Source organism: Thunnus maccoyii, chromosome 12, assembly GCF_910596095.1.
Source record: "Thunnus maccoyii chromosome 12, fThuMac1.1, whole genome shotgun sequence".
Classification (NCBI taxonomy): Eukaryota; Metazoa; Chordata; class Actinopteri; order Scombriformes; family Scombridae; genus Thunnus; species Thunnus maccoyii.
In genome coordinates this window covers 16,988,501-17,012,888 of record NC_056544.1, presented here as the reverse complement: position 1 = coordinate 17,012,888, position 24,388 = coordinate 16,988,501, and the positions used below count along the sequence as shown (strand labels likewise).

Genomic DNA, 24,388 nt, shown 5'->3' with positions numbered 1-24,388 from the left:
AGAAATTGCAATTTCCCAGAGCCAAAAGTAACATCTCCAGAATGCTTGTTTTATCCAACCAACACTTTAAAACCCAAAGATTAATTTACAATTATATGAAACAAATAAAAGCTGCAAAACCTCACATTTTAGAGGCTGTAAGCACAGAATGTTTGCCATTTTTGCTTGATAATTGACTTAACAAATTATCAAAAATTGTTGGCAGATTAATTTTCTGTTCATCGACTAATTGGTTAATGGACCAATCACTTCAGCTTTAATATCAACTTACTTGAGCCATTGTACACAGAGAAACAAAAAAGTTTGCAAATTATGATCATAAAACACTTAATTTGATGTTTCTCCATGACCAGACTATAGCCCACCCCATCCATTCCTTTCTCTCTTTGTTTTCCTGCCACACTTTATAACCTACACTCATTCAATAACTGAGTTGTATCAGTGAAAGCTAGAATACAAACAGCTCAGAGGGGAGGGGGAACAGAGGGCATGTGTGAGCGTCCTGGTAGCATGGTAGAGTGCTGGACTTTGGCATGGGCCATCCATCTGTCACTTTCTTACACCCTCCCTGGCACTGACGGCTCATGGTAACGGCAGCCTGTGATGGATGACTAATCTTCCTCTGGTAATGAATGAGACACCACCCCCTGAATGCCAAGAGGGTGCTGATGGTGAGGGTGGCTGCCTCATTGGCAACACAGAAATCATACGAGGAATGGCATGCAAGCGTGTTGCCCCGCGTCTGTGCCAACCATAGCTTAGCAGCATCTCTTGGATGAGGATTTCATCATAGTCATAGTCTATGAAAACAATGATACACAGGAAATCTATTAATTCTGCTTCTCTCTCTCCTTCTGTGCATGTGTGAATGCATGTGTGTGAGTGAAGGAGACAGGAAAAAAAGAGCACAGATGAATGTAAAAATTAGATTGCGCAGGGTTTAATGATGGAAACAGTGTAGGTGGGAAAGAAAAGGACATTGTGGATGATGTACTGTCAGGTTGGTGAGGGAGGCTCTGCAGCCGCACCAGTCAAATCGTCTTGACTGTGTGTTGAGTAGCTGAGACCTGTCTTATCTTCACCTCATAATGCGCAGGCGTGATCCTATCTGAGCCCCGCAAAAAGCTGTTACCATCTGAACTAGACGTCGTGTGCGCTGCTCTTCATGTGGCGCTCAAACCAATCCTGAAATTTTGATACATATTATTTTGCAGCTCATCGTCGTCATAAAAAAGGGGGGGAGCCTGGACATGAAGGTTTCTTTGGTTGCTGATCTCTCCGAACAGCACAATTCAACCTGTGGATAGTGTGGAGCGCGTCTGTGGCCACCGGCCAGTCTGTGCTATCTGGGACGCTCTGCCTCCAGCCTGCTTTGCGCGTCTTAGTTGGCTCCGGTCTGTGTCGGCGTGGGATCCGGTGTCCCGTTTGACCTAAGCTGTGAGCAGGTATTCAGTTTATGAATGGCACTGACATGGAGGAAATACCGTTTCAGAAAGTCAAAACCAGGCGGAAGAGAAGTCACTGTCCACCGGGCGTCCCTTTGACCACCATCGTGTGTGAGGACGAGTTCGACTGCAAGGAGCTCGAGTCTCTCTTCCAAAACTACAACCTGAAGCTGGAGCAGACGTCCACCCTCAAAGCCCTGGCCGTCCTCATCTTCATGTGCTCGACGCTGGCCGTAGTGGAGTTGCTGTCCGGCCCCAGTCTCACCATCTCCAAGGGGTCCCATCCGGTCCACTGTGTCATCTTCGTCTCCCTGTTCATCGTAACTAACGTCAAGTACCTGCAAGTGACACAGCTCCAGCAGATTGTGAACCTGACGCTGCTCTTCGGCTTCACTTTCTCTTTCCTCTGCTGTCCCTTCTCCCTGGGTGCGATGGGGATGGAGCCCCCGACGTCCCCGGAGCAAGGCATGTGGCAGCTCATCCTGGTCACCTTCGTCGCCTACGCGCTCCTACCTGTGCGGACACTGTTGGCTGTTGTGTTTGGAATAATGGTCTCCATCTCGCATTTGATTGTGACTGCCACCTCTGTTACAGTGAAAACACAGAGACTATGGAGAACGGTAAGTATAGGCTACAACATTCACACATCGATTATGGCGCCTTTGGTGGTTTTTTAGATACTTTTACCTATTAGTAGGCCTATAATCATCATCATCATCATCATCACCATTGTTCCAGCATCATCCATACAGTACAATATAACTGGGCCCATGCAGAAACACATAGCCAAGACTTCAGTTCAGCACTAAGGACAGCTCCCTGTGGCTAGACTGAATGGGATTTGCTAAGGCTTTGATCAAATTTGAGGAAGTGTAATTCTGCCACGACCTGTTTTGGTTTCAAAAAAAGACAACCTAGTTCATGTCAGTTCACCAGCTGGACACGCAGTAGTAAAACTGTGAGCCATAAAGGAGAATTTTAGATGAAAAGCTTGATGTTAACTTCTTGTGGCGCTTGGTGGACACACACATAGTAAGTCTGAGTGAATATTTGTTCGCACATCTTTTCTCCTGCTCCCATGGTACTCTGAAATACATGCCTGGAAGTGATTTGACATATTTACTGTGGTTAAGTGATAGTGAACTATAGTACAGTACTGTGCAGGGCATAGCTGTGGTGATGCATACCTGTAGGCCTAAAGGAAGAAAACAAACAAAGAGGGAAAAAAATGAATGAGTGAAGCAGTGTGTATGACCATGACTGTTTCTCTGGGGATATGAATCAGCCCCAAAGGAGCTGGCTGGGAATGAGGAACCAGAGTCAAACACACACACACATACACCACATTACAGTATATGCTTCAGTTATGAAAAATAGGGCAAAGTCATGCATGTAATTTCAGAGCTAAAATAGGAATTGGTACACCAGTTACATTTGTATCTTTGTACTGTATTCTGTCACAATGAGGCGTACACACACTCACATTTGTGATTGTCATCAGGTGTGGGAAAGAAGATATGTCACATCAGTCAAACTCTCCAGGGGTAATGGAACATTTCTGCCCCAGTGCAACATATGACATGAAGATTGTGCATGTCTTGGAGACAAAATTGAGATTTGATCAGTTCATCACGCCCTTGGATGATGACGACGTATTTGCGGAGGAGATTGTTTTCCTGTATGTGGGCTATGAGATACCTGCGTAGCCATGTGAAGGACAGTGTTAGCTGCGCGACCAGAGATAGCTAATCCATTAAGCTTAGAGATGAGCTGTGTGGCATGACCCCGCACAGCCCAGGCTTGCACCTACCACCCACCTAGGTCCCAGGCACTGAGCCTACAGTACCTTCTGCTTCATGGCTCATTCTACCTGAAATATTTTATTTCTGAAGCAATAGGTGTGCACTGTCATTTCAAAACTAGTTTATTACCAGCTCCCTGCTCTTCAGCTGTGTGTCTGTGTTGACATGTTCTGCAATAACACTTTAAACGTTGTCTGTCAAGAATATAGACACAATCTTTATTCTTTTAGAGCTACATTTTATTGATTCATCAAAGAGTTGGGAGTGATGAATAGCTATATGACATAAGTTTACAACCTTGCATTTCCAGATAAAGCTTGGATTGAACAGAAACCAAAACACTGAACAAACTAAGAATGTAGACCCTAATCTAAAGCAAATTCTCCCATATAACTATAATGACTACTATAACCAAAACATAAGAATCCAGTCCCAGAGAGTTTGTGTTTGTAATGATGTCCTCTGACATCAAGTACAACAGTGATAACATGCATATTAAATGAAAGCCCTGTATTATCAAATGCTGCAGAACAATATGTTGCAACAGCTATTCATCACCACCTTAATACACCTTGAAAATAATACAGAATCAGATGATGTAAAGGTTATAATTTCTTCACTGTGGAAGACTTTAAGGATCTATTTTTCTGACAGTGAATGGTTGAGATAGCTGCAGGAGTGAGTGCACTGCAATAAGGTCAATCATTGCCATCTGAAGGGAAATTAGGGTTATCACCACAGATAAGGACGAGAGTGAATATTTTACACCACTTAACTTCGACGTCCACATTTACTCACTCGCAGCTCTGAAGTAACTTGAGCATCATTTGAACATGTTGATTCTTGCCTGCATGGCTGCCAAGCACAAAGACAGACCGCCGCTGCCAGAAACAGTCTTTTCAAGGCAATCTATTATTCATCGGACTGGGAAACATGCCTGCCTGTGGGGTTGGAAGTTTGTTTGTTTGACAAGTTGTGCACAAATCATATGAAGCTTTTGACAGAGTGTTTATGATGGTCATCGAAATGTAAATGCTCTGAGATGACACTCTCATTTTAAGAAGCAAAGCATAATTAATTTGTTGTAGCTTCTTTTGAGGTCACCTACTCTCCATCATTGACTCTAGTTGTAGAGAACACAAATGATGAATGACCTAAGATATGGAGAGAATGGATTCCTTATAATTATTGCCCAGGGTAACGGCTTGCTATACACTCTAGAAGTGAATATAAGACCTTGTTTGATTTGTGTACAAAGTCAGCCAACCTCAGTCAAGTAAAAAAAAACTCTTTTCTTTGTGTCCTGCACAAGGTTGAAAGCAGTCATGCTACTCCGCAGTGATGGATGAATCATCCCCCGGATTTTCTAATGTTTTAATGTCACAACCCCCAAAATAGAGATATAGTAGATATAGTATGCCAGTATGGGAAGACTTTTATTGTTCTTGATTTAATTATATTACACTGTACATAGTGGGATCAAAGTGGCAAACATGAAATTTGTGATTAGAATACGTACTGTATAGTATACATACAGTATATCCTTCAAATCAATGTATTTTTATGAATTAAATTCTAGACCTCTCCAGGGGACGTTTGAGCAGTTTCAGAACCACAATGTTAGGAACATGCTTAAAAATATGCATATGGACATGCTTATGTGTATATATCAATATATACTGTGGATACTGTACACACAAGAACATACACACACATATAGACCAAATTATATATTCCAGTATTTAATGTGGTTACATATTTGAAAATACAAATTCACTTTAAATTGATCATTCTTAAGCAAGCATGTACATGAAATGACACATATGACACACACATCACAACAATTGCTGTACTTATATAGTCCTAATACTATGTTTAGGTATGTTTAAACACCGTACAAAAGAATGTAAAGAGTCTTTAATGGTTTTTTGTTTGTTTGTTTGCAGTTGGTTGCCAACACAGTGCTGTTCACCAGTGTCAACCTGTCAGGGCTGTTTGTGCGCATCCTGACAGAACGAGCCCAGAGGAAGGCCTTCCTGCAGGCTCGCAACTGCATTGAAGAGCGACTCCGCATGGAGGATGAGAACGAGAAACAGGTACAGGCACCTGTACTCTGCTGACACTGTGTGTGTCTATGTTTTCTTTTTCCTCCCCTCTCTCTCTCTCTCTCTCTCTCACTTGTGTCGTGAGTCATTTCGACACATTATTCCTTTCCGTTCTGATTTCATGCCTTTTTAACTTGCGCATTTCTTATCGCTACTAACACTCTGTCCTGTGATAACTTTGCAGTGATTGACTGAACAAAAATATATATTTAAACTTACTTTATCTTTTCTCTGCCCTCTCTCTCTCTCTCTCTCTCTTGCTGTCTCTTTCACACACATACACACACACACACACACACACACACACACACACACACACACACACACACACTCAGGAGCGCCTGTTAATGAGTCTGTTGCCCAGGAACGTAGCTATGGAGATGAAAGAGGATTTCCTGAAGCCCCCAGAAAGGATCTTTCACAAAATCTACATCCAACGCCATGACAATGTCAGGTAGGATACTCACATCAACCCAACACAAGTGTGAACTGATCCCACTGATATTTACAGTAAACCCATCTTAGCTGTGAATTGACTTTACTCATGCCACTTTTAACAGTGGTATTTGGAGATATCTTCCTCATGGGATAATTTCCAGCTGAAATAGTGGAATAGATACTGTCTCACTGAATTACAGTGCATGCTTAAAATGAACTGAATATCCTGCACAAACATGTCCTCTGGAAAGAAAACTGAGGGCTACACAATGTAGTGTGATCTCTCTGTCCTAAAACATTATCACACCCGAGGCTCCCAAAACCAAAATATCTCATTCTTCACGCTGAACATCAAGGGCTAGCCCCTGACTCACTCATTTATTATCAGTCCAGACATCACTGGAATCATAGCAAAGACTTGAGGTTGCAATTTCCAGTTGTTTATTATTGGTGCCACGTTTTGGAGCAAAGAAATGTTATGAGGGTTACAAGGAACTCACCCAACATCCACTGATGTCAAGATCAAAATCTGGTCTCATTTTTGCAGGGCTAAGGATAGTATGCCAGTGGTGCGTATGCCAACATCAGGGCTGTCATATCTCAACAACCTCCCAGGGAAACAAGGCTTTTGGAGTTAGGGTTCCTACTGGGGAAGGAGAAAGGCAGATTAAGCGATGCTTACTGAAGAGGAGTTTCCTCTGGCACTTATGCAATGTGCTGTACATTTGCCAAGCTCCCAGCTGTATGCTGTCTTAAGATCATTCCCCTTTGCTACAGGTTGATAGCTAATAGATCCTCAGAAACTGGCAAACAAATGATCTCACAGTGGGAACTATGTAATTCCTCACTGTAAAAGGCAGTTAATGAAGATTTTATCTCTGTCTATCTGTCTCTCTTCAAAAAGTAATAACTACATTTTCAAATGACAGTAGCAAACATATTCAAGAGTACAAATCATCTGTTAATCAGTCAGCTCTGGTATTTATCTGTCTATCAGCGTTTAAGCACCTTTAAAGTTGTAAAATACAAATCTGCAGTGATGGAAAACATGTTCAGATCTTTCACTTAAGTCAAAGTAGCAATACCACAATGTAAAACATTCCATTACAGGAAAAATCCTGAATTCAAAATGCTTTGCAGGGGTATTATTTTGATTAAATAATCAAAAGTAGTCAAGTACTCAGGAATATAATTGCTCCCGTCAGTGTCATATTATTTTTAATTATATTACTTGATTGTTATTACATTAACATGTAAGCAGCATTTTAATGTCGTAGCTGGTAAAGGGGGAGCTGATTTTCACTACTTTAAATACTGTTGGGTAGTTCAAAATCAACCTAGTAATGTACAGCACTACAGCACAAACAACTTGTTTGTTTTGTATGTTGAATAAATGTAATTAAGTAAATAGTACAATATTTGCTGCTAGAGTAAAAGTCAATAACATCAAATGGAAATACCTGAGTAAAATACAAGTACTTCAAATTTGTACGCAAGTATTTGGTTGGTTACAGTCCATCAGTGCAAATCTGCATATGACTGACTTTCCCTCCTGCAGCTGTAGTTGGCCGTGTTTGACCTTTTAAACCTTTGTTAGAAAAAATGTAAACAGTATGCTTGAAAACCTGATGTGTACTGCTCCATTGTCTGCAAATTCTAAATCAGAGACTTTTTTTACACATTTTCCTTTTCATCACCAGCTTTAATCTCTTACTGTAATGTTAAGTCTCCCTTATCATGCTCCAACATTTCTTATCATTTCCTCTTCCTCCTTTCCTCTGTGTTCTCGGAGCAGCAGGGAGGCTTGAGGAGGAGAGTTTGCTTAGCCCCAGGATTAAGTTGCTACAGGGGATTAAATGCAATGGAGACTAAATTCTTGTTGCATAACACTGTGTGTGTATGTGTGTGCGCGTACACGCAGTGGTTAAATATGGACTCATCTCAGTGGAGCTCTGCTGATTACTTTTGTGTCTTGCACTCCTTCAGATAGCGCCGCCCTTTGAGAGTGATCTAAACTGGATGCAGACATGATTTATGTGATTTGGGTGGACTGCAAGTAAACAGTTTGCAGCACAATTTACTTGAGGTTTTGAATTTTCTTCATTATGTACTGAGACTGTGAGCAGTGTTTGACGTGATTAAAATCCAGCCAGGGGGATATTGTAGTAATCAGTCACTAAAAATAAGAATATGATACAAAAGTAACAAAACAGAAGTTTATTTAACCATATATGCGGGATATTATAGCCCCAAAAGAAGGTGTGTCCAAACTTTTGACTGGTACTGTATGTTTTAATAACATTTAGGGGTTGAAGTATTGGGACTTGTATGACTAAAAAATAGACATTATAAGTGATTACTATAAGGAAAGGACATTTTTAAACCACCAATAATTCAATTGTTATCACCTTTAATAAATTACATTTATATAATTTATCATATAAATCAGGCAAAAACTGCTAAATTATGAGCATGGACTGTTTAAACTCATATTGCTCTTTTAATTAAAGACCTTTCAGATGTATCACATCACCTTGTAATTTAGCGCATCCTTTAACACAACACACGCATTTTCATCACTCTTTGTTTTTCCACCATGTCTATTTATAACATTTAATTCCACCCCCACAGATACATTAAATACATACAAAGTGACTTCCTCTTGACAAAACAGACAATACATTGGATCAGGTATAAAGTAAGTGGCTTTTAAAGAAGACTCATAATACATCAGTTAAAAGAACAGTTTGTGCAAAGTAAGAGATGAGGTCAGGATAACTAGAAAGAGCTCATTGGGAGAAAAGAACTGAGAGCAGGTTTTCTTTGATGCTCAAAAACACACGTACAGACACAATTTATTCGCTTGAAATTTGTTGTTGGCATCCTGCACACCACATTATTGCATAGACTCCTCTGTTTTACCTCCTTTATTGGCCCAAAGTCAGCGAATGCACTGCCCACATACTGTAGCTCCAGAGGGACCCATTCAGAGTTAACCCTTGAGTTGGCACGTGGCTCGCGTCTTCCACTATGCAATTAAATTGAAATCTTAACTGCCAGAATAGCTACAGTAATGCCTCCCACTGAGGGAAATAAGAGATTAGCATAGTTGGGGGAATACCTCTCCTTGAAAATGCGCCATTGGAGAGGAGATGATGGATGAGGGTGTGAGGGGTTTTTTATTAGACAATATTAGATAACAGAAGATTCTGCTTACCACGGAAATAACCATGTTTGAATTATGTTTAGCTTAATCATTTGTGTCGTAGCGATTTGCCTACTGTAGGTGATGGAGTTTACTGAATCAGAAACCTGAGGTAGGTTTTGACCTTGAGTAGTGAGATAGTAAAGAGTTTGTTGTTTAGTAGGCAAAGGCCGAGGCTAGAACAACTGGGTTTGCTGGGATGTTTTGCTGGAGGACATTCAAAATCAGATACAGAGGTTCCCAGTTAAAAACTGCAATCAGCAACCTAAAGAGTTAAATCTGTTTACAAATTGTTTGCAAATTCTCAAATATCTCTGCCAGCTTACAATAAGCTAGTTAGTGACAGTAAATGCACATTTACACCTCAATTTTATACATGTAACCATTTCCCACATGCCTTTAAAATCATGTATTGCTAAAAATTGCATACATAATGATAATAAGTAATGGTGTGTAGTCAAAAATAAGCCACAGATGTTTATGATATGAACCGCGTGCTCAGCACACACCCCATACTCATATTTATATTTGTCTTCTTGATTTAGTTTGCCTGTCATATTACATGTGGGAACTGCTACTAATTACAGAGTGAGCTTACATGTTCTCCTATGTAATATGCAGTATATCCCTGGATTTATCTACTTTTTGATCATGTGCTAAGCGAAACATGTTGCTTACATTAGTGAGGCCATTAATCATAAACATTTTTGTGGACTGAATGTGCAGTTACCAACAGAAATGTGTTGCTTATTTAAATTAACTGGCATCACTTGACCTATTGTACATTCTTTTTTTTCCATTCGTTGCCCTACAAAGCGTACTGTATCTTCAATGGTAGAACGTCATGATTCCTGACCTGTATTGTACTTTGAATGGAACAGAGAGCTCATGCTTTGTGCATGCTTTACATGAAAGTGGAGATAATGGTGTGCGTGTAGTTACAATGAGGTAAACACAGCCAAAAATAACTGGCTGCAGTGGGGAGGTCACATGAGGTCATTAGATATTGGGAACATGCACTCAATGGGATGTTCTCTGTACCGCGTCATAGCTGGTTTATGCTTTATGCACAGCCAGGCACGTAGGAGCTGCAGATTTCTTCAAGCTTCTTACCCTAAAAATCCCCAAAACTTTGTGGCACTTCAGGCAAATTTCTGCCTAAATCCTCCTACAGAAATACAACCAAACTACTTACTGAAAGAAAGCAGTTGCAGCCTATGTTTTGGGGTGCAATTATGTAGGTTTGTCCACATAACCCATGAATAAGCATCTAGTCCAGTATTGGCAGAGAAAACCTGGGCTTTCATTTCTTTTCTGCTGCTTTTTCGTGGGATTTTGACATGAACGTATTACAGAATGTGAACAAACCCTGCTTAGCCAGTCATCTGTAACAATCCCCTGTCGCTCACTGTGCCTGTTCCCTCCTGTTCCATCCAAAATGATCCACTGACGAAAGAATCCAGAAAATGACATGAATAAAAATGTGGTTGGTGCTAAACAGATACATTGTATTTCCTGTGACTGTTTCACAACAAGGGCCACACTGTATTTCCCCAGTTGAATGATATTACTTTGAAGCAGCAGCAGTAGGAAATGTTTAGTTTGCAGTAACAGTAACTCAACACTTACACTGTATGGCATTAGAAGTGCTAACAGTAAACAGTGAGGCTGATATAGTAACAGTAATGCTTGATTACATGCATGCAGTTTGAGTCCAGCAAGGATACACTGAATGGCTATTTCTGGAAAAATGTTGACCATGAATAATATCAAAAATGGGGTCATCATAAGAATTGTAAAATAGAGAAATACCACAGTCTGCTGCTCCCATGTTTCAAGCCACATGTATCATGAACCAAACATTTAACGGGACACGCAGAACCTTGTTAGCATACTTGGGAACATCCTAAAAAATGTGTGTGGAAGGCAACTTTCTGATCGTATTAATATCAAACTCAATGGTGCAAGATGCACTATAGGCTACTCCAGTTGCAGTGCGACTCTGTTTTCCTCAAAAGCAGCACTCTGAGATCATTTGCAATGTTCTCCACAGACAAAATCCCCTATCTGCTCTCTAAGTTCAGTTAGTAGCCAGCTGACTGAGTTTACGTGAAAATACAAGTTAACGAGTGATGATGAGTAGCAAAGATAACAGGCTGATTTCGCAGTTTTGTTTGCAGCCATCTTCTTTCACGTTACTGATCTGTCTCATAAGCATGACATTTGTATTTCAGATGAAATAAACCATTTTCTTGTGAGAGGTTGTTTGGATTAAAGACTATAATTCTGAAACTCTCCCAACTGGCTTTTGAATACATGAATGCTGCAGGTGGAGCTGATGAATTTTTAATTAATTTTACAATCAGCTTGTCTCAGTTTACATTTCAGTCCTCTTCAGAGCATCACATAAGGCTGGAGATGTTTGGGGGAAATTTCTAATCAGCGGTTTTCACTATAAAAATGGCTTACTTGAAACAATTTACTGGAAGAATTGAAATAGTTTTGGCTTGGAGTCCATATCAGGCATGAAACAGAATTTGTTGTGTTAGTTTGAGGGATTTAATAACTGGGCATGTGTTCTGTATAGCTGATCATTCAAAATCAATTTGTTTTTTATCCAGCTCTTTGTTCTATTGTCGGGCAATTCACTGCACACATCAAAGCTGCTCTGACTGTATCCATACTGCACTTAGGTGCCCGCTGAACTGAAACACTTTATAGCATCAGTTTGGTCCTTTTTAGAGCTTTAAGGAATTACACATCAAGTGTTTACACTAATACAGTATTTAACGTTCCAAATATTTGTCAGCCACAGAAGGTTGCCAATTAAAACATTCACACAAATTGAATCCATTGCCCCTCATTATGGTGACATTTGTGAGACAACACAGTGACATTTAGCAGCTCCCCCTTAGAGATCCAGCACCCTGTCACATTGTGAAAACTCCAGCCCACATGAAGACAGCCTGCCGTCAGTACGAGAGCCGCAGACGTACGAGTTGTTCAGGACAGTCAGAGTTTGATGACTAATTCTCCTTTCACACCCTCCATTGCCACACAGCACTCAGGGCAAATCCTTCATGAGAAAAGTTCCTGTTCTGCTCTGATGCAGATTGATAACGAGTAGTCTCTCATAATAAGACACAAGCAAAACAAGTAACCTTTACCCCGGGGCCCATTGTCAAGTTATAACGAAACATGACGAGTAAGATAATCAGCAAAAATTACAAATAGCACAGAAAGGCACAGAAAATGCTTACGGTATAGTGAAAAAATAAAACCTCAGCCACTCTTAGAATGCAACGTTTAAACCTCAAGCACTTTCAGTCCTGTATACCAGCTGTCAAAAGGGAATACAAGTTCACCTGGAGACTGTGACAGCGCCTTGATAGTTGCATTATATCGTAGAACCGCTTCTCTCCAGCTCCTAACAGGACATGACTCCACCTTGATCCCCGTGAGAATGCTCTCGCTTCTATTTTGAGTCGCTCTGCTTGACTGCGCTGCCAGTCAGTTTGAGAACGGAGCAGGCTTTCTCTCTCTCTCTCTCTCTTTTTTGTTTTTTTTTGTTTTTTGCTGCTGCAGGTCATTCATTTCAATCTATGATTAGTTTGCTGTGAACACATTATCCAAAGAGAATGTTCCAATTCACTTTGGCTGAGGCTTCCTAAATGTCATTTTAAACATGTTCCTAAGATCTCATTAGATGAGGGAACCCAATAATCTTGGTTCCTTGATACAGTATAACTTGCAGCTAAAAATAACCTGCATTGACTCAAACGCTTCTTTTCTCTCTCTGTCTCTGTTACAGCATCCTGTTTGCAGACATAGTAGGTTTCACCAGCCTGGCCTCCCAGTGTACAGCCCAGGAACTGGTTAAACTGCTTAACGAGCTGTTTGGAAAGTTTGATGAGCTTGCCACGGTGAGTCTGTTTCCCTCCCCTGAGCACATATCCCTCAATTACAGTCACTGATGGCATAAAGGCTGCTCTTTTTCTGTGTATGTGTACTCTTTAGCCAAACTTTAACACAGCAAGGATGTGTGTATGTGTATGTGTGTACTGCTTTGGCCAAAGGCTGCTGGCACATGCCACTATTGTACCAGCTTAGCATGATGTCACAGTGAATACTGGAAGCCCATATGATGGTTAATATGATTATCCAGTGCTTCATTTGAGGAAGAGTTGACAGACCTCTTTAATCTCGGCCAGATTTATCGAGAGCTAAACCTCGCCTCCACTCCGGTTGTGTGAATGAACTAAATGAAGGAGCTGTTGAGTTGTACTTGTACCCAATCTCTCTTGGTTCGCATGTGGAAAAGATTTCAGCTCTCCCATCTGTCAATATTTCACTCTTTGTGATTTCAGTGCTCAAAATCCGCTCAACTTTTAATGTGAATTTGACCGCTGTGTTTAATCTAGTCACTCTCAAATGTGCGCTGATATTACAAAATCTTTTAATCAAAATACTATATATGCCTTGACATGGCTTAAAGGATAGGTTTGCAATTTTTCAAGTCTGTCTTAAAACAGCAGTCTGGTGCCCATATGAATATTGAAACAGGTTTTTCTTGCTGTAATCATTCCTTCTGTTCATACTGGCCATTGAAAGAACCCTTCCTAATGTGCTTCCAATGTGATGTGATGGGGGACAAAATCGGCAGCCCTCCTTCTGTGAAATAATGCATTCTAAGGTTCAACTGAAGCTAAAATGGAGCTCTAGCTGTCTGCATTAGACATAATAAGTGGGTATCTTCCAAACAGTCGTTTTATTATAAAATTTTGTCTTTTAGTTTCTCCGAATAATGTTTCCTTACGGAGCAGCGTTGAAGGGATAATAACAAAAAGAGGGAATTTTATGCTAAAAAAATTCATGCTAAAAAAATTTATGCTAAAAAACGTCACTTGGGACGATAGTTTGGCTTAGATTTGTCTAATCCAAACTTTGGAATAAATTTTTGCACAGAATGAGGACTGTGGATTTTATCCCCCATCACTTACATTGGAAGTCCATTAGGAGAGGATCTTGTCACAAGAAGTATGAACAGGAGTATCAATTACAACAAACATTGTTTCAATGTAGATATGGGCATGTGACTATTGTTTTAAAGGGGACATATGCTTTCCAAACCTTGAGGTTAACATACAGTAACAGTCAAAAGTTTGGACACACCTTCCCATTCACTTGAATGAGAAAGTGTGTCCAAACTTTTGACTGATACTGTATGTAAAAATGCTCCCTAAACATCAAAAGCCCAGGCTGCAGCCTGCTCTGAATGTTTTATTTGCAATGTTACTTCTACTTCCTCCTTGTGATGATGTCAGATTGTTCGTGTGTGCCCACAAACAGGCGTCCATTCCGTAATATAAACCTGAAAATGTGCATAACACATCTCCCTTAAGACAGACTTGAAAAACATGGAACCTATCCCATAAATTAGGTTAATTAGAATCAATACACCTCCAAAAAAGTATTATCTTGCTCCTCCTCCTCCAGTTTGAGTTTGGCTTACACATACAGTATTTTTGTTTGGTGAGAAGATTGAGCCCCTGAGCCCCTGAAGATCGCCCTTCCACAAACTTATCTACATATAATCTGGCCTCTATTACTTACACCAGGCACATGCCCTTGTCAAATCCATTAATCCACAGGATTACATCTAAACCTTTTTTGCTTTCATAGAAGGTTTTTCTTGGTCGTGTTGAGAGCTCTATTTTTAACTTGTTTGTTTACATGCATAAAATAGAAATTACTTGAGTGCCTCTCATTTGACTTGTTGTTGTCAAATAATTGTCATTGCCTTCTCAGTTAATCTTGGATCGGTTGCTTTACCTGGCTCTTGCTGTTTTGTATTCCAGCTGGAGTCTCTCTTTACCTTGCAGATAGTTGCATTTTACCCTGAGGTGCTATTAGCCAAAACAAGATGATTCCATGCATTACAACACACATACACACACACAGATTCATTCATAAGTCAGGTCATGCCAACAAGTTGATGCACTTTAAGTTTTTTTTCCTTCATTTCAAAGATGCTGAATTTTAGCTTCAATTATTGAATGATTGATACATTTTCACTTTCATCTCCCAAAGTTATTTTGTTAGAAGAAATGCTATCTTGAGCTACGTCAGTTTTTGTGCTGTTGTGATTTGAGCTGTCTCATTCTTTTAGTTCGACTGCAAAGATTGGTCTGATCTCCAATTGGCTGCTCGGTGTTACGCTGAAAGGCTGTCCTCAGTCATGAAACTTGTCATCAAATGTTTTAGCCTTGCCCTGACCCAAAGCCCCACTCATTCTGATCCACTTTGGCAGGAAGTGGCAGTGCCAGTGACTCATAGCCGCTGTCACTGTGGCCACGCAGACTCTTCTCATTCCATACGAAGAGCGGGCGATGCCACATGGCCACTGGGCATCATCACATAATACCATTCCAGCACCATCCCCACACCACCTGTCCACTCTTTGGACTAGTCAAGCTTGCATGGGAAGTGGGCCAGGAACGCAGTGTTCTCCTAAAGTGCTTTTTATGTAGTAAAACTCCTCTCAAAACTCTCCTCTCCTCTCCTCTCCTCTCCTCTCCTCTCCTCTCCTCTCCTCTGCTCTCCTCTCCTCTCCTCTCCTCCTTCTCTTTCTCCTGAAGCCATCTGGCTCAGTGTTCAGTGTAAATGAAGATAAGGCAGCAAACACGACCCCAGGTTTATCACAAACCTTCCACTCTCGTCTTACTGCATTCTCATCCCCTGTTAACCTCCAATAGCTAACAAACTTATACCAGTTTCCAAATTTAACACAAGCTCCCAACAAAATCTTGAATGAACATATATGTGTTTGAGATTTTAGAACCACTAATAATTGTTTTTTGCATAAAGCCTGTGGCTTGGGGGTCAGGTTTTTTTTTTTTCAAATGTAATTTAGTAAAGCAGTATCAATTATAACATTTTTTAATCATTATCATTAATCATTAATCATTTTTTGGCCAACTGGGGGCAGCAGAACAAGTTGAAAACATAGCACTGGCTTATTATCACCTTATGGAATTGATATGGCAGACACTGATGCAGCAGACACAGAACAACATTAGCATTCAATTGGAGTCTTGTTTCTGGCCACCTGGCAAATGTAAGTCCAATATTCACTCTCCTAAAAGGAGAGTGAATATTTCACACTTTTCACATTACACATAGCCATTTGATGCATTGTTAATATAAAATTATCAATTAGTGCAGCTGTAAGAACTCCTCTCTCTGTCAGTGCCAATAGTCTGCGTCCTGTGTGTGTGTTGCAGGTAGACAGTAGCACACATGCCTAGAGGGAAACAGAGTGTAGCCAATGTGTTGGATTAGTCTGGCAAACTAACATTTAGTAAGGAATGAAGTAAAGCAAAAAGCCTTGAGTCTAGCAGTAGGTTTGGATTTTAAATTTGGCAGCACCAGGTTCAGAAAGGCTCAGCCTGAAAGATTCATGCTAGGGCTGCATTTGAGTCTCAGTTTTAGCCCCATGCAGAAGTCTACTCTTGGGGTATTGATCAAATATACACCCTGATTAACCTTTGCGTCAACACCACCTACTACAAGCACAAGAATGGCTCCTACCAACAAAGCCAATAATTAACTGCTGCCTCCCAGCATTGCCAACATCTGTGTAGAGGGAGAGGAAAAGACACACACCTAGCACCTGTTTGTGTTTTTAGGAGTGTGAGCGTTCACTGTGGACAGCAGCATTAAATTTACATCAGAAGACATAAAAAAAGCAAAAGTCTTGCCTTCTCGGATGTTGGAAGCTTGAAAATCGAAGTTTATAGGAAACCCACTCACACCAATCAGTATTTGCTGTTTGATTCCCACCACCCACAAGAACACAAGCTAGTAATTATAATTATAATTGGTAATTATAACTCTTCACCACCAGGCCGAGAACCTGCCGACTACCACCGAGAGTGAAGACAAGATGTGCAAACATCTCACTACCCAAACTTTGCCTTATCTGAAACAGTGAAAATGTAACATCAGACTGACATAATCATCCCATACATAGCTGAAGTGTCAGAGAGAGACAGCAGGATTGTTAAATAGAGACCTCACCGCTTTGTTTGTCAGATATGGCAATACAATAAAATGAAAACTCCAATTTTTGTAGTTAAACTATACTTTTTTGCTTTATCAAAAAAATGTAACAGTAAAGATTTATATATAGTTCACATGATACTTGAAAGTTGTGAGAGATGGAGATTTATTTCAAACACGATGATAGCAAGAGTGTAAATTGACACACCAACTGGTCTTCTTCGGGCCCCCTCACTCTATAAACACTTCCTCTCCCTGGCTGAGTCTCCAACAGTCTGTCCGGCACCCAAAACAACAGTTTCTGTTGCAAGAGGGACTCTGTGATTAATTTATGGTTGTTGTGATGCTATATAACATTAATAGCCCTGGAATGAATGTGCTTTTGTGTCTGTATGCGTGTGCATGTGTGTGTGTATGTGTATGTGTGTGTGTGTCTTTGCCGTTTCCATGGCAGAGTTTCACACAGCTTTTCATTCTAGTCTCTCTTTTCTCTCCTCTCGCAACACCTCCCTGCATCACAGCTTTCAGACTCCTCCGCTCCTTGTTTCTCAGCTTTTGATTGACATGCAGCAGCCTACTTCCCTCAACTGTGTCTTTTATGCCCCGTGGTTCTCTGCGCTCTCTTCCTCTCTCATGTTTCCATTTTTAGGATGGCTCAATGATATATCTGTCTACCATTTCTTACTTTCTCAGAGTCAGAGTTCCCTTTTCATTCACACATATATGGCTGTGGAGACTTACAGAATAACCTATGTCATGCGTAAAGTGCATACATGCATAGTGAAATGTATTTCCATACTTGTTTCCCTGAGTCAACTCTTTTTTTTTTACTTTATTTTCATCATTTTTAAGACAGTAACAAAAGGTCCACTTCTGATGTTCAGTTTTCAAGACTATTATCCCCTGATTAAACATTATAAGTACTTAATTCACTGGAAGAACTGACAAAACAAACTAATCTACTCATGAGGAAGCTGAGATTGTATTATCTGTAGGAAAACTAGTAAAGATTCACTTTGTTTGGTAGGAAAAAATGAAGTAGAATTATAACATTTACAACCTGAAGGAAGTTCAGTTGTGATCGTTTGTACATCTGCAAGTTTATATGATACAAAATCCTATGCCAAGAAAAATATAACACGAAACAAATTACGCCGATTAGGATGCTAACAATTTTTTAAAATTATTTTTAATTAAGCACAAAGTCTGTCCACTGCCCACACTGTGACAGCTGCGTGCCAGACATTAAAGTCTGGGTGTAAACACAACTCAAATAACCCTGTTTGGGTTTGTCTCATGAGCAGGTGCAAGGATCACTGTCAAGTCTTACAGTTTTCCCTCAGACGCCTGTGTGCTAGAAACTGTGGACTGAAGCTAAGCCTAAACCAAACAAGCCAGCTTGGGTGTTTGATGGAGGAGTCGGAAAAAAGACATTTTTCTGTTGCTAGAAAAAGAACTAAATTAATGATTTTTTTTTTAGATCTACAAAACCAGTAAGTTAAGTTAAATGTTTTTCCCAATATCTTTGAAAACCTGGCAGGCAAAGAAACAAACCTTCTTTATTTTTTGATTCAGTGATACTTTGCTTGGTACAGTCCCTCATTTACAAATAAATATCATCACTTTTTTATCATTTATACTTGTAGGGTATGTGGTTCCTGTTACTGAAACCTATAATAACCTGTAGCTTATTAGTTTTGTCGGCATGTCCAAGCTTTGCTTAGCAGTTAACACATGTTGTATTTTCATTTTGTATGTCTTTAAATGGATGTCTCTGGCTAAGAACACTCACAGTTAAGAGTTACTTTGTAATAGTTTTCAGTAATGCAACAAAAAAAAAAGAAAAAAAGATGGAGAGTAAAATCACCTTTTCATCATCTAATAAACTGTCAGAAATATTTAGTCATTTAATTTTAATGTAATGTAATAACAATTGACATTATCTCCTTATTAGCACATTTCTCACGTGGTGTGTCGGTTTGATTCAATCCCAGTGATATTATCTATATAATTAGATTAAGCTGTCACACATTATATTTACCATTTACTTTATTCTATAACATTATGGATATTTTGAATTTCAGTCATTTGCTGATTATGATATTCTCTTATCAAGACTCAGTTTGCAGTGTTTCTCACACATATAGGCTTCTGGGGCAGCACTCCCAAATATGTTAACAGGCCACCCAAGTATATTTTAATCTTTCAAAAAATATATAATATTTAAAGAAAACAACACCAGTTATTCATCTGTTCCAAGAAAACAAGACTCCTTGTTTCCAGTTTCTATCAAATGTTAAAAAAAACAACCTGCGTTAATAAAATATTCTTGGTACAATGAACATTCATTATTTAACATATCCATCGTATCTGTTAATAGGTTTACTTCACAGATCTCCAGCACCGGCTTGCTTCAACCCACCAGGCTGGGGTGGATGGAGGAAGTGTTGACATATTATTAATTTCTTGTTGCACATAAATGATTGTACATTAAGTCAAATCAATAAAAAAGCTGGTGACAAAAAGAAAATATTTAGTCACTGCCTGAATGCAGGCAGAGATGAAGAGAGGCCAGGGCTGTGGAGGAAGTGTTGAGAGAACATTTGCAGCACTCTTAAAGATTTTGCCCAACACAGGGCCCTTGCAATGAATAACTGTCTGCCAACATCGATGAAATGTTGACATGAAATACTTCCACATGCCCAGGTAGAGTAGAAAATGGCTAGTTTTTGTCGATTTACGTAATGGCCTGATATAAAATGCACAAAGTAGTTTGATTATTTCTGATTAGATTTAGGAAAAGTATTCATCAGCCAGGTACTAGTGAAGTTTCACCTTCTTACAGCACAAACACACCTTCTATCTTGTGTTCTTTCAACCCCCCCAAAGTTACAGGAGCCCTAATCTTCAACCCCATGTACACAGCACTGATCTTTGTCTTTGTAGTGTGTACTGATTTGTGTTCGGGGACTTGTAGGAAATGAACTGCTGCTACTCTCAGCTGGCTCATCTTTTCCTTCATAATCATTCACTGAATGTTCCCGTTCCCTGTTATTTGTCTCTGTGTCTCATCCTTTGTGTATGTGTGTCTCTCTCTCTTTGTCTGGGTGCGCTGAAGGGTTTGCTAATTTGCATCAGTGCAAGCATGTGGATACACTGTATCTAAGGCGCCTGGTAATACAACTACAGCACACCTGTGAAAGTGTTGTGAGTTTTCATTGTCACCTCACTAAAGATACAACATTGATGATCAAAAAAAGTCTTCATTTGTACTTAGAAAATGTGACAAGGTGCTAACATCTAACATTCCCTATACAATACATTGCACCCATCTTTCTTCTATGCTGATGACCACCCAGATTGCCCACAGTGCTTCAGTCACATGACAGTGGTAATCCTGCTTGGGTCTGAATCAGCTCCTAAGCCCGCAGTGCAGATTAGCACAGGAAAAGTACAGAGTAGGAGACTCTTTAAGTACCAGGGCCTTCCCTGCTTCCTGCAACTGCAGCCGTGCCTCATTGTAGCGCCATCTGCTACTGATCCACTATGACCTGAGTTACCCCAAAGACACCTCATGGCTCAGTTACAACAGAAAGTAACTTTTTATTGTTAAAAAATTAGATAGATGTAGAGAGTATAGCACTGAAAGTACCATCACAAAGTGCATGATATAGTAAGAACATTTGCATTTCAAAAACAGTTTTACAAGTAAATAGAATAAGAATCAACCAAATTTTTATTTCAAGAAAATAGCATTTTCCTGTGTGACTTATGTGATTGACACCTTGCTATGACATCCACCCTAAGGCGTCAAGTATCCAGAGTGTGGTTAAGTAATCATAATAATAACTTTATTTATATAGCACTTTTAAAAACAGTTATAAAGTGCTTTATAATAAAAACAGAACACATTTAAAATGCAAAAACAAACTGAAGGCAATCAAAACTAAGCACATTATAAAAACGCACATAGATAAAATAAACTAAAATGCCATAAAATATAATGAAATCAGCAAAAAGCAATTTGAAACAAGTGGGTTTTTAATGGTGATTTAAAAGACAATACAGAGTTTGCAGCCCTCATCTCCTCAGGCAGGTTTTTCCAAAGTCTAGGAGCCCTGACTGCAAAGGCTCTGTTACCTTTGTGTATCAATCTGGACCTTGGAACAACAAGAAACAATGCCTCTGATGATCTCAGGGAGCAGGAAGGGGCATATAGCAATAACAGATCTGATAGATAACTTGGGGCAAGGCCTCTCTGGGTTTTGTAAGTAATCAGTAAAATCTTAAAATCTATTCTAAAAGCAACACGTAGCCAGTGAAGGGAAGCCAGGTTTGGTGAAATGTGATCATGTTTCCTAGACCGAGTTAAAATCCTGGCAGCAGAGTCTTGGATGAGCTGGAGGCGGGAGAGGGATTTTTTGCTGATGCCAGAGAGCAGGGAATTACAATAGTCCAATCGACTGGTTATGAAAGCGTAAACGACAGTTACCAGATTTTTTGGCAGAAAGAAATGGTCTAATCCTTGAAATGTTTCTGAGAAAAACAGGATTGAACCATTGAATTAACATGTTAATGTTAAGTAACTGTTAAAAAGCTCAAAGCTCAAAATAATCTCTCTGTGTTTTTAAGTGTTTAATAAAAGAAAACAAAACAATGATAACGTTGAGGCCACGGATGTTGATTTTAGCACTAAGCTCATTCACTAACCATAGTTTTTAATTTCCTAGTATTCTAAGAGAGATAAAATAACACTTTTTGATCCCCAGGAAGAACATTTAGCACAAGAAACCGACCAGAATGGTAGATAGAAACAGGGTGTGGATAAGTAGAAAAAATATACTGGATACAATTAACAATATGTCAAAGTAAAGCAGAAAGGAGAAATAAAAAATATGAACCCCAAGAGCCATAGGCATAAATGTCCAATTATGCAGTTTTCCCATATTCTAAAGTGACACATCCAATCTACTTGAAAGATACATTTTATTAATATTTAGTCATAATAGCAGTAGAAATCATTAGGTAAAAATAATCTAAATGTAATATAAAATATTACACAAACCACAATACTGATGTGTAACATAATCATATGTTATACAACGTTTAATCCCTTGAGATCAGTATTTGCAAGATCAAATGTGCATTCAATATTCAGGCAAATATTTCAACAGAAAATGTTTTTCTAATGGAGAAACTACACAGAGCTGCTCAACAGTCTACAATGAACTTCTCTCTGTTACCTTATTTCACTGCCGCTGAGTGCTCTCTCCCTTGCACCTTTGTGTCCAACAATATATTTTACATGAACAGCAACTGTGCCTCCGTGGCACTGAGCACTCACAGAGCATGAACACAGCATGTGAAATTAGACAAAGAAAATAGTTGCTACAAATAAGCCCTCACTAGCTCTCTTTTCTGAAACTCACATGGCTCGCATGTTAAAAACAGAGAGTCCGTCTTGTCTTGTGCCCACCGATGTGCATAATTATGAGTCTTTGTGTTCCTCACATGCATGGCCAGCGATCCCATTACCTCCATGGAAACAATAAGGGGTTATGAGAAGGCGTCCACGGTAACCTCGGTGTCCCTGGTAAAATGAATGTCTGTTGCTCATATCCTCTAATAATGGGTTGTATTTGTAAGCCGCCTTTTCATGCCACATACTTATTGTCCCTATAGAGTGAGAGAGTGACTCACCTTATTCCCTAAAGTGAGACTCATCTGTTGTTTTAGCGCTGCATTGTGGGAACCATTTCAGTATTGGTGTAAGTTCAAAGTCTCAAGAGTTTGCATGGGATAATGAACATGCAATACAAATATCAGTCCAAGAGAAGATTTATAGCATTGTCATGTATGTGTTATGGTGTGTGTCTTATCTGAGTCATCTATCTTATTGTAATCTTTTGTATGTGTGTGTGTGTGTGTTTTTTGTTCTGGGAAAATATTGACTGCCTCTATCTCTCTGATTGTTTAGGTGTATTTATTTATTCATTTATTTCTGTGAAATTTGTTTATTTGCTTCCTTGCCAGGAGTTAAATAAGAATACCACTGTAATCGGTGTCACTTTTATATGTGTATGCCAAATATGAAACTACAAACAGCAACTTTCTAGCCCTCCCTCTAGAATAACGTTGTGAAAATGTTAGTGTGGAAGATACTGGCTGTGTTCATGTGTCATAGCAGCTTGTCTGTTCACAATGAAACTGGGGAGGGAAACAAAGGATCAGCCTCATTCATCAGATTTGATGAAGACACCACTGGTCCACTTTCGACAACTTAGATAGATTAAAAATCTTTTCACTGTATTGAAATATTCTACATTGATTATCCTGATAGACATATGATTACTAGAGGTCAAAATATACACTGTGTCCTTCACTGATTCCAGAAACCTGACAATGATATTCAGCTATCCTTATAAAATACCTAAACCTAATGAGAGACCTATAATAAATTATAAAATTTTAAAATGCTGATGGATGACATATTTTGACATATTATATGATAAAGGCCATAACTCCTGGACGATAAACTGAATTGACCCGGGACCTTGCAGCAATAGATAGCTTGAAACTACACCTACACATTACACTGTTGGATATCAATCAGTGTAATCAGTGTCATGGATAAACTATAATTAAATTAAACTGGTCTCCAATTTGGTGTGACTTTAATTAAATTGGAAGAATGTTGCGTTTTAGCACTTTGTTGTGGTGGTTAAACACTGACTGACCTTACCATGATCATAAAGGTTCGTTTTTAATACTTTGAAAGACACAGACAGCTGCTGTAGCACCAGTTTGTATTTGATGAAATGTAGAGGTAAATATGCATTTTCTGGCTTATATTGGGTCATCCTCACTGGCAGATGACACTGAATCACTTTTTTTCTTTCTGCACTGTCTTTTTGATTGACAGGAGAATCACTGTCGCAGGATTAAGATCCTGGGGGATTGTTACTACTGTGTGTCTGGACTGACCCAACCCAAGACTGACCACGCCCACTGCTGTGTAGAGATGGGTCTAGATATGATTGACACCATAACGTGAGTGCTCAGATTACCAGGATGTTTTACAAGTGTGGTCAGTAGAATCACACTATTGCTTTAGTAAGTGAACTGATTAACATTTACAGTATACTGTTTATAGGAATCCATTTATCCATCCCATAATGTGCTTTCAAACACTATAGAAGCCAATAAAATCTCTAACCTTCATTTTATTCTAAGCACACTGTTTAAATGAGTCCATGATGAGAGATTAGCCAGATTAGCAGCCTGATTAGCCATGTGTGCTGCGAGTGCATTCTAACACTGAACATTGTGAGA

The 24,388-nt window shown here is 39.4% G+C and overlaps 1 protein-coding gene across 3 annotated transcripts in view; it reads left to right on the top strand.

The window, feature by feature from the left end:
* The first annotated feature begins 969 nt into the window (after positions 1-969).
* The window catches only part of LOC121909064 (adenylate cyclase type 1-like), a 37,477-nt gene continuing 14,058 nt past the window's right edge, over positions 970-24,388 (top strand). For all 3 annotated transcript variants that reach the window (XR_006099362.1, XM_042429440.1, XM_042429439.1), the window contains exons 1-5: positions 970-2,065; positions 5,194-5,343; positions 5,688-5,806; positions 12,807-12,918; positions 23,979-24,106. Coding sequence is in view for 2 of the 3 variants with exons in the window: in XM_042429440.1 (XP_042285374.1) it covers positions 1,457-2,065; positions 5,194-5,343; positions 5,688-5,806; positions 12,807-12,918; positions 23,979-24,106 (1,118 nt within the window). In the remaining variant the exon portion in view is untranslated. The remainder of the gene's footprint in view (positions 2,066-5,193; positions 5,344-5,687; positions 5,807-12,806; positions 12,919-23,978; positions 24,107-24,388) is intronic.